Raw genomic sequence first — 14,268 nt, forward strand, 5'->3', positions numbered from 1 at the left:
CCGTCCGAGGTAAACCCGTTTCAGTTACGTACAGAGTACTCCCCAACACTAATTCGAGTAATGTTCGATACGGCAGACCTTGTGTGCATCTAAACATCTCGAGGCATACCATTTTTCGCTTCATTCAACAGTAGCGAAGGCGTCCTTTATTTACTATTTATTATTTCCTCTTTAGTTCTTAGTGATGTTCTAATAGGTGTACCCCGAGGTGGCCTATTTAGTACTCAGGAACGAGTAGCAAGCTCCCACAGCTGTGTGGGCTGGTTCCGTAAACCGTCAACCGCCACGGACCCCTTTGTCATTGTACATGCGCTGCCCAAGGGATCGCCAGCCGTTGCACTGCCGATCTTTACAAATACGGTCGCTGCTACCTTGCTGCTGTTCGACGTTGCTTCGCGTGCCTCGATCAACGGGTACATTGCCGTGCTGCACAGGTGCAGACTGGACAAGACATACGCAGCTTCACATGCGCGAGATATCGAGCGGTTCAGATGCTTCTATCGCCGCCCGAGACAGATCCAACCGGCAGCCCGTGGGATGTTCTCATTCTGTCGGACCAATCAAGGATGTCTAGGCAATGGGACAATGAGACACATCTATTGCGACGCTGTATCGTCTCATCATTTCTGCATACCTCCCAGCTTGTGGGCATCATGCCCATCTATGCGGTACAGAGACTGACACGGAGAGCCTACTCCAGCCTACTCCAGCCTATTTATAATCTTGTTATCATCATGGCCAAGAAGGAAGGTTAGCAACATTCATCAAAGTCAGCTCCACTGGGTTAGAACGTATTTCACCGACGTCGGACAGATTTGCAAGACTCGGTGAGGGCTCCCGAGTATCCCATTGGCCTAGCGCCTAAAATGGCGACTGCTTTCCTTGCGGAAATGCCATTCGGTGCCGACACCTATTCGGTTTGGCTCGACTGTGCAGATTCTCAATGCCCCCAGACGAAACCCTGTCGACACTAGACATCTAGGAAACCCTGCTTCTCTCCCTGGGGTACCACGCCTACCTTATCAATAACCCTTTGCGGATGTCAATCCGATATGTTGGATTGACTCACCGCTGATCGAGGCCGCCCATGCGGGACGAAGCAGGCTGGAGTCAGATGCCAGTCCGGCTTCGATACTTGACGATTCACACGTGGTTCTGGCATACTGCAATCAGAGAACATGGCGAGACGGCGAAGTTGCGCGTCACCTTGTGGCGCGCCATCCCGCGGCGATCTGGCGCGTTCTCATTTCGCCGCCATCAGGATGCTCAGCAACCTCGGATCTACTTATCGCACCCCACGCCGATGTTCCATACTTGCCCGCTTCGTCTTTTCGCCTTGAGTCGAACTGACCAACTGGGACATATCTTTTGCTGCGACATAGGTCTCGCAGCCAGTCGCATGTATTCATTTTGTTCATGGAGTAGGCTGTCGGTGCCTAGTAAGCTGGCCATGCCGGCAGCCATGACACTTCTCGGCTTTTCACGTTTATCAGCGAAGGCATGCCTTGTCTTTCCAAACCTCCAATTGCCAAGTTGCAATGGTCTTGTTTGACTTGAGGACGAACTCTGGGATTTCATCATGGCGAAATAGGATGCTCGCACGGCCGCTAATAACCGCGGGTGGCCAGAACTTGTAGAATCGCGAAAAGACGTAGGTGCCTGTATCCGTCGTCTTTTCGTTTTTGTTATTCCGTTCTGCATGCCTTGCAACTTCCTGCACATACTCATCTCGGACTACGTTTTGGAGGACCTAGGGGGAGGCAGACAAATGGCTGGTTGGTCGAGCGCGCCGAAAAGGAACCAGGATGAGGTGGTACGGCGGTTACGGAACCAACCAAAACACGTCGTCTCTAGTCATCGCCCCTGCCTTGAATTCCAGCCCTCTTTGTCAAAGAGGGCGGGGAGAGAAGTTCGAGATGGGTTCATTATCCTGTGGAACACTCTTGAGGCAGCTTCACATTTTCGATACTGGCTAAGCCCTGGGTACCGGCGAAGTCAAAAATACACACAACCTCATGCGCCATGGCCGGGTTCGGCAACACAGTCAACTCGCTCTTGGAGACATATTCCAAGTGTTTATCGCTCCTAAAGGGCTTGAAAGGGATGAACAATAGCAAGGAGCCCCGGCAACTTCGAAAGAGCATCCGTTCCGACCGATCTAAAGTTCGAAGTGTATACTCTTCGCGACTCTCTGTGGCCGGTAGTGATTTTGAAAAGGGCGACGGTGCGTATTCCCACACGCTTGGTCCAGGTATATCTTGCTAACACGAGACTGCAGCTACAGCTCGGTCTTCGTTGAGAAAAGTCATCAAGCGCCTGACGTCTGCCATGACACGGCTGCTTCGTCTGATGACTAGAGGTCAAAAACCTGTCATCGACTACCACTCACTTAAAACATTATCCAACTCATCACGAATTGATGCTGTCAAGACCATCAATGATCTTTCCCGACGGCTCAGTGCCCCATCCCTAAAATCGACCTCATTGGCATCGGGTCAGAAAAGCAAGCAAAAGAATAGGGCCAGCACCCCAACCAAGACGTCCAAGTCCAAGAACAAAGAGCCTTCAGCCCCTAAACTTCTCCAAGGGCGAGAAGAAGACGAAGAACCGCAGAAAGCGCTTCCCTTCATCATGGACATCCCCGTCCACCTTCAGCAAATGGATGCGCGGAAGCGTATCTCGATGGCAACGATGTCATCAGGCAGTACCAAACTAGGAGAGATCGCGCCGAACAGGCTGCGCCGGCGACTCTTGGAGAACCCGGGGGCGTCCGATGTGTTCACCGTACAACCAACGTATCCGTTGAGACCACACCACCAGCCTGAAATAAAACGGAAGAGATTCTGGAAGATATTTGGGCGAGGATGAGCTGGTCGTCATGCGAGTGGTCCATGTTCCTACGATTGAATCGACAGAGTGGCCGCAGCCTGGCCAGGAAGCTTTTTCATCGAGATTTAGCAACAAGGACTTAGATAACCGGAGCTGCATGTAGGAGGTCACAGCTGGATTGTGTGATGGAACTATAACCGCCATTTATGACGATACTGGATAAAAGAGGTAGAACAATGTATTACGCTGCCCTCTCGAGTAATTCCATGACCGACGGAGGGTAACTATCCAGAATGGTGGGCAGAGGTAAAAATACAACTGTATTTGGGGCAGTGATGAACTCAGTTACCAACTGAAATGAATTAGAGTGAAGATTGATGGGCGACTTGGTATTACTCTAGTCTTCAGGTTTATTCTCCCATTTCACCCCAAGAGCCTCATCAAGTCGAAGACCCCGAAAAATAGAATGTGGGTTTGTTGTTACCGCTAAAATGCGAGTTTGAGGCCGATTTTGGCTACTGTCAGGGCATCCCAAGCCCAAAGTACTCCCAAAGTACCGCTACACCTGATTTGGCTTGAGGGTTACAAGAGGGACACCTGAGCCGACCAGCGCTGGACGTCACTGGCCTTGCCCCACCATCCACATCCCCGTTCAACGTTCTGACCCGGCGGCAGCGTGTCTTCACCAAGATATTGACTTTCTCTTTCCTGAGCGCTCCGATCAAGCTTAGCCTAGGCCAGCGACACCAGCGACACCAACCGAACGCCTCAATAATTTCGCCGGTTGTCGCTCGTCATAAGCATCGCAACATCTTCCGACCAGCGCTGTGACCGACCGACATAATATGCAGTATTGGTCCTGCTGAGACTATCACCACGTCTCTCCCCCGCCGCCGTCCCGTCCCCTCACGATGCCTTCTGACCCCGCCGCCAACCTGGGCGCCCTGCTGCGCGCAGCCTCCATCGAAGACCACGAAGAAGTCCTCAAGGCCGCCAATGCCACTCTAAAAGCCTCAAAGACGGACCTCGTCGCTCAACAGACCCGAGTGGTCGCTCTCCTCAAACTCGATCGCTTCGACGATGCCCTACGCGCTATCGCCGATGGCGGCAGCAAACTTGAGGACACCACCCTGTTGGAGAAGGCCTACGCACTGTACAAGACAGGAAAGCTACAAGAGGCCCGCGAGATCGCCAACTCCAAGCCCTGGCGGAGTTACCGCCACCTCGTTGCCCAGGTCGCCTACCGAGCTGAGGATTTCAAGGATGCGCTCAGCGTCTACACCAGTCTGTTGGAGGAACCACAGGGTGAAGATAGCGACTTAAAGATCAATCAACTGGCATCCGCCGCTCAACTAGAGTGGAAGTCCTCCAACAACCTTGACGGCGATGACACGCCTATCCCTACCGCCGAAGACGCCGACACTTTCGAGCTTGCGTACAACATTGCCTGCGGCACCATTGCGCGCGGCGATCTGTCTAAGGCCATGGTGCTCCTTCAGAGGGCTCTGCGCCTTTGCGATGAATCCGAAGAGCTGTCCGAGGACGACAAGAAAGCTGAGATGATTCCCATCATGGTCCAACAGGTTTACGTCTACTCGAGGTTAGGCAAGGCCGACCAAGCCCTCGAAATCCAGAAGCGTTTGTCTATCTCCGAGTAAGCTATCCTCGAGACCATGCTCAACATAGAGTGTTACTAACTGTCCGCGTAGTGACTGGGATGCCGAGTCTAGGTTGATTGCTCTGAACAACAAGTCGGCTCTTGCCAACGAAGTCAAGAACCCATACTTAGCCCAGCGTGAAGTTGACGCGGCAGCGGCCCTGAGCAAGGAAGCCAAGCTGTTCAGATACCAAGAGAGCCAGCTGAAGCGGAACAAGTACATCCTTGGTCTGCATTCTCAAAAGTTTGACGGTGTCTACGAGAGCACATCCCGCGTACTTGCAGATGCCGCACCTACCGTATCCGTGGACACCAACAGCCTTTCGGCTATCAACGCTACGGCCCGCGCCCTGCGTCATTCCAAGACGGTCGACGTCAAGGATGTCCTTCCCCTGCTTGAGAAGCGCCCCACGGATGTCGGCCTGCTACTCACCACAGTACAGCTTTACCTTACAGCAAACAATCCTGGCGCCGCACTATCTGTCCTAGAGTCCTTCCTGCAGAACATGGAGAAGCAGGGCACGTCAGAAGTACGCTTCTCTCCCGGGCTAGTTGCCTTGACCGTTTCTCTCTATAGACAACAAGGCCGCCACGGCAGTGTTCGGTCAGAATTAGCAAAGGCGTCGTCCTTCTGGGAAAAGCGAGACGGTCGCCACGTCGACTCGCTCTTGCGCGGCGCCGGCTCGGAGCTCCTCAAGTCATCGGACCTCAACGACCTCACGGCCGCTGGTGCCGCGTTCGAGAAGCTCTGCCAGAAGCCCAGCGCAGACCGCGCCGCCGGCGCCGGCCTCGTGGCGTCCTTCGCTACCTCGAACAGAGCCAAGGTTACGCCGTACCTTAAAGACCTGCCCCCATCGACGACCTGCTGTCCAGCATCGACGTAGAACAGCTCGTCAGAGACGGCGTCGTCACTCTCGCGACGCCAGCCGGCCAGGCCAAGAAGCGCCGCCTTGACGCGCAGCCGACCGAGAAGGCCAACAAGAAGAAGCGGAGAAGAAAGCTGCCCAAGGATTACGTCGAAGGCAAGAAGATGGACCCGGAGCGGTGGCTGCCTCTGCGCGACCGATCCTCGTACCGGCCCAAGGGCAAGAAGGGTAAGAAGAAGGCCAATGAGGCCACGCAAGGTGGCTTCGTTAAGGAAGAGGAGACTCTGGAGCTTGCGGGCGGCGCGGGCTCTGTCAAGGTCGAAAAGGCACCAACTTCATCGTCCAAGAAGAAGAAGAAGGGCAAGAAATGAAGAGCCTGTCGCGAGTCTCTGCTCACTCGCCCTCCTCTTGGTAAATCCACTAGGCCATGTTTGGCGGGACACAATATAAAATAACAAAAGTTCACGTCGGCCACATCTCATGTTACGAATCTTGATGGGTGCTGATTGCATGAAGAGGAAGCCATGTAGTATAAAAGGTCACATTGAATGAAGAAGTACATGGACCGCTGTGCGTTCTATTCTACACCGCTAGCCATATATTGGCCCGCCCTGGGGGTTCTTTTTTTGTGTTGATCCTTGTCGCCGTCACAATGCTATGCCCAAAGTCCAGTGTCCTTTCCCCGCTTAGCCATGAATCCATACATTTGTATACATCTGCCATTATAGATCGACTGCACCTCCGTTTTGTTGTGGTTTCGACAGTGAGAAGAAATTAGTAAAGAAAGACAGGGAAGATGCATCCCTGTCCGCCCACACTGGTGTAGTAATGCGTCTTCATTCCCCGTCCCATTGTCTCTCTCTCTCTCTAGACTCGCTCTGGATAGAAGCCAGACGATTTGATGCCCGTGCTTCAGCTCCATCTACGCCACACAGCCAATATCGGTCTCCCATTTCCTACCCACGTGAGTTGCCACCTTCAAACGCATCCTTCTTGCCTAGACCGTGGCGCATGTTGGTCACCTAGGCCTTGACTGCTTGAACGGACGGGCTGGGTAGTCGCTGCATCTCAGCCCCCTGGTCGTCCTCATCCGCCTCCTTTTGAGGCTCCAGCGGGGTTGTTGGCTCGGAGGGGGTCGAGAAAGGGGTCGCTAGCGACGCAGGTATGGGCCGTGGGCTAAGGATGAGAGGCGGACCAGAGATTGGCTGTGGACTTGCAATGGGTTGGGGGCTGTCGACTGAGACTTGAGTTTCTTCCTCATCTCCAGATTCGTTCTCGATAGGAGGCAGTGGCGTTCGTCTTCCCTCCGAAAAGCTGACTGCTGCTTCGCTCTCGCCATCAGAAGGCACCGACAGTCGCCCGCCAAATACGGGTGGCCTGGATGCGTGTGCCGAGGAGTATTTGCGATGAAGTTCGCGGAAACTTCTAGCCGTGGCAGTGCTGGCACTAGCGGCCGATTCTCGTCGTTCGTTAGGAGCCAAGGAACTGTTCAAAGCATCGTGGAAGTCTTCGTCTAGGCTTGTCGGGGATGCAGGTTCGTCCCGCTGATCTTGCTTTCGGTGCCTTATACGTTCTTCCGGAGAAAGTTGCTGTAACTCGGAGCCGAAGTTGATGACTGATGCCTTCTTCCCATGAACCACAAAACTCCCGGAGCCTCTCGTAAGCACGTCTTCGCGACCAGTGTCTTCTGAACCACCGCCAGTGAGTATTTCTTTGCCCTTCCTGCTGCGGTGATGCGAGAGATGACCGGCGCTTTCCCTGAGCGTGCGTTGCAAGCTTCTTCGGATCTTGGTTTTGTCCTGTTTATCGATTGAGCCAGTAGCGTCTCGCGACTCGGAAGCATCTCCAGCCTCGGACAGCGACCCGGTCCGCTTTTTCTCTGGCAGAATTCTACCACGGGAACCTGATTCGAGAAGACCGGCCTGCTCCAGAAGTACCCGCTCATTCGCGTCGACGTCGTCATGGTGGTCGTTCGTTGCAGACTGTTCAGCACCCTTATCCTTCTTTGGTGTCGAATGTTGTTTCGGGCTGTAAAAAGTCGGCTCGGCAGACGAATGGCTGGAGCTGGAGCCAGGTCTTTTGCGCTGCAGATGTTCCATCGATTTGGAGACCTTGGAATCCCAAGAGTTTTGATGCTTGTGCGGACTGAAAGTCGCGCTTGTTGGAGGCGTCTGGTAAGCATCAGTGACCGGCGATTCAGGCTCTGCCTGTGGCGTTTTGGAAGATCCCTGAATGGTAGAGACGGCAGCAGATGACCGCCGGCGTCTTCGCGCAACACTGTTTGCCGATCCAGCTTCGAGAATGAACGGTCTCTCCCGAGCTGGAGACGCCTCAAGAGGCTCGTGCCCATTCTGTATCTTGGAGGGTGTTAAGCCCTGCAGGTTTTGTTCCTCAGCCAAATCCTTCAACAGGACATCCCGATGACACCTTGATTTCCATATGTCCATGCGGATCCATTTGATCTTGACATCCATATGGGCCGCGGCTGAGAGGATCTGATCTCGAGTTTTGGCTTGGATGGGCGACAGGATTTGCAAGTGTCGGGCGTTCCTCAGGTGAACCTCGAGCTCTTGCTCTTTGAGGGCGATCTCCTCGTCAGCTTTGGCAACTGCATCCATCATAGTCTGCCGCCTTTGCGCCTGGATGGACTCGGCCTCCTTGTGGTCGATCTTGCCGCGTACGATGCTGACATCGCCGGTGGGCGTCTGAATTACTTGCGCAGAGGCTGAACTACCAAGTCTCCTGATACCGCGCCGGCTCTGACCTTCGTAGTTGCCGCCCACAACGCCCCGCATGCGGACGCCTGAAGTTGTAAAGGCGGCAGCATAGTTGAGTTTGGCAAGCCAGTCATTCATTTCCTCCTCGTTGTCGGCTAGAAGGACTTCCTCGACGTAGCCACTGGGTTGAGAATACTTGAAGGCATTCTTGTGCTTCTTGTATGTAGCGTCGACGAGAGCAACCGCTTCCTTTGTCGGTAGGTATCCGTCCGGCTTGAATTCTGGAAGTGGTGGCTTAAAAGTAATCGGCTCCCCATCGAATCCCTGTTTGACATGGGTCTCGTATTGGTGCATTAAGTTCTTGATCCAGGTGGTGTTGCGGAAGAAATATAGCTGAGCGCCGGTCAGAATAGCCCCCCATTCCTGCCACGGGGACCTTGTCTTCTTCTTCTTGGCATCCTTACGCCACAAGAGGCCGACTTTGGTGATCTTGATATCAACAACGCCTTGAGCTGCCTCAGCCGGATTAGTAGAGCCCTTGTCATCACGGAAAGCATCCGGCCGTGACCTAGCCGATACGATTTGCAAGACACCGGTTCTAAAGAATGTTCTCTGCAGCTCTTTTACGTTGAGATCCTTTGCCGTTCCCAAGTAGTTGTAATGGTCCTCAAGTTCCATCACGTCCTTGAGACTCGGCCGCAAGATATCCAGCTTGCCATCTATTATAAGAGTATAGGGGTCAAGAGGCTCACGAGTTGACCGCCTGGCGACGGTCTCTGGTGTGCCTCCCGGGAAAAGCGTCTTCCGCTTGGCCCTGTTTGCCAAAAGTCGATCGCTGCTGAGGTCCAAATCGTCCTCAACGTGAATGAAAGGGGTATACGTAATGTTGTCGTAAAAGCACCTCAGGATTGAATCTGAAACACCCTCTCCTTGGGTGTTTTTCAAGTAGTCGTGTTGCTGCATCTTGTGCTTATTGTTCTTGTTGAAGACATCGGTGTGTAAGATGAGGAGAGAAAAGGCGACGAAGTACGCCTGGTCGGGAGAGGCATATATGCCGGGATTGCATTCGTGGTAACGATTGGCGAAAGCCTGAAGACATCTGTCGATTTGTTGTGTTTCCTTTGGCAACTCGGCCTCCATGAGGAGCTTTCGGATAGCCATATCCATCGGATATTCAAAGAAGCTGAAACGGCGCATGTAGCTGCGGAGGACCGCTATCGAGAACGGATCGCTTCCTTTAGACAGCGCGCTAGCAATCACTCCGCGACTGAGTATCTCCTCAATCCGAGCAAGATATTTAACAGGTGTTTCGTCTTCGAGCTTGTCGGGCAGGGCGATTGGTTCGCGCGCAATCTGCAAAGAATTATTCTTCGACGTATTGGAGCCGGGGGTAGCTGGTGTTAGGCTGCCCTGCCGCCCCTGACCAAGATCCGAGTTTTGGCGCAAACGGTTAAGCCCGAAAAGGTCGCCGAAGCTCTTGCGACCGACCGATGTCGATGTTCGTCCGGTTCCCGGATCAAGATGGCCATCTGTTGATTCCCTTCCTAACGAGCTCATCGTCGACGATCTACCTCGGCGCTGTAACCGGGCGCGAGTCGGTGAGGATTGGCCCGAATGAGTTGACCCTGGCATGAAGAGAGCGGTAGCGGGTGAGGCATTTGGCTTGGCTGGGTGATCTTGTGCAGAGGATGCTACTGAGTCGGCGCGCGCACTGTGACTCGATTGGGGGCGCGATCCCTGCTGGGGACGCGGGGTGTTCTCTCGAGACGTAGACACAGCAGTCGGTTGAGATGCGCCGAGCGATGAGGATGATGCCGCAGCGTTTTCATTCCCATTCGTAGGCTTGCCTTTTTGCGGCAGATGTGACAAGTCGAACATGGGAGCCGCAGCCTTGTGTTTCCTCCGAGGCAAACGGAAAAAGCTAGAGCCTGGGTGTGCTGGGGGCGAGTTGCCCGCCGTGTTTGTGGTGTACAGGTGCTCTCCGGAGCTTGCGTCGGACCGTGATGACTCTGAAGCTCGGTTTGCGGGGAGAGATAGGTTGGGAACATCGTGACGTTCTCCGTTGGTCGGCGCTCTCGACGACGATGGACGACCAGGCTCTTCGAAAGTCACGAGAGTCGGTCGGTTCCTCGAAGCTAAATCTTCCAATCCCGTCTTTCTTCTAGATGATTTCCACGTCATGGGCCGGGTGCCTCCGTCTTCACTGTTCCTTGGCAATTCGCCAGAGCGTCTAAATCGGTCGGCGAGTCGCATGCGGGATTGTTTCTTTTGGGGAACCTGGAAATCGGCGGTAGGGGCTGTTGTGATGATTTCGGGTGCTGTTGCTGTTGATTAGAAAAATGATCTTGGCAGGACGCGCGGAGTTTGACTAGTAGGGGTAGTTCATAGGTAGGCAACGTACGGCGAGGCACAGGGGGAGGCTTCTCGGCCTGTTGCTTAGCCCTGAGGGACAACTGCGAGTCAGAAGCATTGCGAAATCTCAATATAGAGAAACGACGGTGCTTCGGCGTCTCTTCCTGAATGGGTGGAGTATCTGGTCGGGCATCTGGGTCGTCGGGGTTTTGCTCAACAGACTCTTCGGCGTCGCCATCGAGTTGCACAGGTACAGCAAGGAGCGTAGACTGAGGTTCCCGAATTGAGGCAGACACAGAGCCTCGCGGTTCCTCACTGTGCTGCTCCTGCTCTATCTCCTGCAGCTCTTGTTGCCCCTGCGATGGTGGTAACGACGTTTGCGATTGTGGTGCTTCTTGCGGCTGGGGGTCGAATGGCTGCTTCTGGTGCTGCTGCGATTGAGGTCGGGGTTGCTGCTGCTGTTGTTGTTGTTGTTGGGGTTGAGGCTGCTGAGGAAAGTGCTGGGGAAGCGGCGGTAGCTGAGGTACGGATTCGGTATCAAGAATGGTATGGCGCCTCATATCTGTCTCGCTGACGACGTTGCCGCGACGGCGTAGAAAAGGCATGGCGGCGATGGGTCATGGTTTGCCAGGGATACAACGTCGAGGTGGGAGGATGACGACGACGGTCAAAGTTGGGGTGCTGTGCGATGCCGTCGGATCCGGACACTAGGCCATCAGCACAGCGTGAGGTTGTTGAGCAGGGCGACAGGACACATTGGCGAAGAGAATAGGAGGAAATAGGTCGACACAAAGAAGAGGATTGATGGGAGGGAGAGCAAAGGAAGGTAAGCAGGGTCGAGTTGAGGTCGGATTTGGTAGGCGAGGACAGTTAAGGTAAGGTGAGGTAAGGTGAGGTCGGGTGAGGTAAGGGTGTTAGGCTAGGCGCAGTGCAACGCAAAAGACAGGACGACCGGGCATCCTACTACGATGGAGGGGGTAGGGGATCCAATAACGGTATTGGATGCGTAATAAGGCCAGGCCGGGCCAGGCCAGGCAAAGGCAGGGTGCGTGTACCTTGGACCTTAGGGAGACCGTGGACTTGAAGGGAGATCACACTGGAGGCCAAGCATGAAAAGATGTGGGGATCAAGAGGAACGAGAGGAGAAGGGACGTGGAGAAGATTTCCAAGACAAATGGAATGAAGCGAATGAGCCAGAGAATGAGAGTGACACTGAGAGAAAGATGGAAAATAGAATGAAATGGACCATGAAGGTAAGCGTAAAAGCGAAGTGCAGGGCAACGTGTGGAAGGAAACAATGGAAGTTGTCCGGATGAAGTTGGATACACAGCAGAGACAAGGGAAAAAACAACACACACAGACCAATTGCTGGCGCTGAAGTCACCGTCTCGGCGTCTCGGTTTCGAAAAATAAAGATAAAAATAATAAAAAGGGAGGCACGCACTGCGACAGGACTTAGCAAAGGTGCCCCTGCTCACGAGGTGCTTCTCTCTGTCCAGGACAACAAAAACAACACAAGTAATTCTAGCGGCTGAACAGCGCTGGGCGACACAGATTACAGGGCCTGTATGCACGGCACAGACACGGACAGATCGGCGTGCAAATGCGCCTGGCTGGTTTGAAATGGACCAAATTGGCCTTGCATCGAAAGGGACTTCGGAGCTCGGCCAGTCATAAGTCGCAGCCTTCGCATTCTGCTTTTCCAAGGATGTGCCGGTCCCAAGCTGAGATGGCCTGCCTGCAGTAGCGGCCCTGGACTGAGCTGAGTTGATTGAGTACACTATACACGCCTGCCTCCGCCCCAGCCCGTCTCACGTACGCAGCACTTGAAATACCTAGGTATTGGCCGCAGTGTGAACAGAGTCCCACAATGAAGGCTAACGGAGAGAGTTAAAATAATAATAAAAACGATGTCGCAGGCATGGCGGGCTGGCAGGGTCAGGCCTAGCGATGCTCAGACTTGGAAGTACAATCTGGTGAGTGGACGGAGGTGAGATGAAAGCACAGGGCTCTGAAGTGAGAGTGCGAGAAAGAGAGGCTGGAACTCTGGGAATAAACATCCAGGTCCCATTTTTTAACTCTCAACTGACGGAAGTCCTGGTTCAGCCCAGCCCGGTCCAGCCTCATTAGACTTTCAAGGTTCGCTGACATTCGCGTTAATCTTTCACGTTCCCCACGACATCCAATCTGCAATCTAATCCACCTTGCCTTACAGATAGGGGGAGGGGGCTTGGGATGTATTGTCAATGTAATTAGTGATGGGTGTACAGAAACATCCACCCATACGATGATAGGTTGTACAACTGTGTATGTACGTACGCACTGTACTTTGCTGGTCGAAGTAGAGATTGAACTCGAGTTGCAGCGGCTCGTGTGAGGCTACCCACTACCAGAAATCACCGTGCCGGGACAGTGCATATTTCTGTCTGGAATATTTTTATCATGGCCATCTCACAAGCGATGTCACGAAGAGGGTTCTTCATCTCGTCTCCTAGATAGCTTATTCCTGGCCTGCAACTACTCGGAAATCCAGCAGAGAACAATAGAGCAGGGAGGCTCAAATGAGCAGGCGAGACAAAATCATGGTTCGCCGAAGCAAGTGGGATGTTAGAGTACTCCGCCATCACAGTTGGCACTGGGCAGCCAAGCCAGTGACTCGGGAACGGCCCCGATATGAAAGGGCGGACAACCCAGATAGAACGTGTGACTTCCGCTGTTGAGGTTCTTCTTCTTCCATCTTTATCTCTATTGTCCACCTCATTGTCCCTATCTCTGTGGACCGAATGCCTTTCATGAATATTTATAAAGTAGATGATGACTGGGAATGGCAAGATAGTAGATCGAGGGGCCGAGGGCCGGTGCAAGGTAAAGTTACTGCCGTCCATCAGGTAAGCGGCTGCCTACGCCTTCCATCCTTGCATGCTGAACCTGGGGCGACCGTTAACCGCAGGCCACCGCCGTGCCAAGTTTCTTATCTGCTGCTGCATCTTAATCTTTCCAAGCACATCATCGTAACCCACCAACGCAACATCACTCGAGACCACCGGTGCAGCGGCGATTTGCCTTCAGCCGCCGCAACAACGCCATTCATCGAGTCCCCGATCTGTCGGGGTAGTCGACGCCTGTTATTTCTCGACTGCCCGCATCCTCCATCCCACTCTTATCGTCATCGCCTTCGACATGCGTCCCCAATCCGTCTTGACCCTCGCCGGCCTCGTCCTGCTTGCTCCCGTCGCCTCTGCCGCCCGCTTCGACGTATACTCAGACCGCCGTCACGAGACGCCGGGTACGAAACCAAACAATGCCGATCTATTCCCCTCTTGAAGAGGCTGCGCAACGGCGTCGTCGAGTTCGTCTTTGGCCCTCATCCCGCCAAAGCAACCACCAGTTCTTCTCACGCTAAAGCGAGACTTCGCGATGATCACGTCAACGAAGTCGTGTTGCGCTTCAATCTAACCACTGCCGAAGAAGAGACTGCTTTCGCCGCTGCAGCAGCTCGGACGTTTCTCGACGTATGGACCTTCAATCGCGAATACGTTGACGTTCGCATTCACAAAGGCGACATTGGATCCTTGCTAAGCCTCTTGCCTGTGTCCCTCAAGACAAGCTATTCAACCTTGATTACAGATCTGGCCGCAGCAGTGTATGACACTTATCCGGCCCTCGACACTCCCGTCCAGATTCATCGCGTTGATGGTCGCCGGGCGGACCTGAAGCCGGCGCGCAGTGGGAGCGAAAATTACTTCTTTCAGGACTACCAAAAACTTGATGTCGGTGACTCGTGGCCCGTACTGAGCAACTCTTGAACTGACTCTGCCCAGACAATCGTCCAATGGATGCGGTTAAC

The 14,268-nt window shown here is 53.8% G+C and overlaps 3 protein-coding genes across 3 annotated transcripts; 2 read left to right on the forward strand and 1 right to left on the reverse strand.

Moving 5' to 3' along the window:
• Positions 1-3,740: 3,740 nt before the first annotated feature.
• ColSpa_09016 (signal transduction histidine-protein kinase BarA) lies at positions 3,741-5,723 on the forward strand (the record flags this gene model as incomplete). Its single annotated transcript, XM_049275228.1, is given in 3 exon segments — positions 3,741-4,483; positions 4,539-5,318; positions 5,330-5,723. 3 exon segments carry the CDS (start codon positions 3,741-3,743, stop codon positions 5,721-5,723), a joined length of 1,917 nt encoding a protein of 638 aa, XP_049131185.1.
• Positions 5,724-6,374: 651 nt separating this feature from the next.
• On the reverse strand, positions 6,375-11,026 carry ColSpa_09017 (protein transport protein SEC73; the record flags this gene model as incomplete). The annotated part of the gene is made up of 3 exons (XM_049275229.1): positions 6,375-7,110; positions 7,336-10,387; positions 10,471-11,026. The coding sequence occupies 3 exons, from the start codon at positions 11,024-11,026 to the stop codon at positions 6,375-6,377; spliced, it is 4,344 nt and encodes a 1,447-aa protein (XP_049131186.1).
• Positions 11,027-13,601: 2,575 nt separating this feature from the next.
• On the forward strand, positions 13,602-14,227 carry ColSpa_09018 (putative metallocarboxypeptidase ecm14; the record flags this gene model as incomplete). Its single annotated transcript, XM_049275230.1, has 2 exons — positions 13,602-13,707; positions 13,827-14,227. 2 exons carry the CDS (start codon positions 13,602-13,604, stop codon positions 14,225-14,227), a joined length of 507 nt encoding a protein of 168 aa, XP_049131187.1.
• Positions 14,228-14,268: the final 41 nt, after the last annotated feature.

This window comes from Colletotrichum spaethianum (genome assembly GCF_022836535.1).
Source record: "Colletotrichum spaethianum MAFF 239500 DNA, contig26, whole genome shotgun sequence".
Lineage (NCBI taxonomy): Eukaryota > Fungi > Ascomycota > Sordariomycetes > Glomerellales > Glomerellaceae > Colletotrichum > Colletotrichum spaethianum.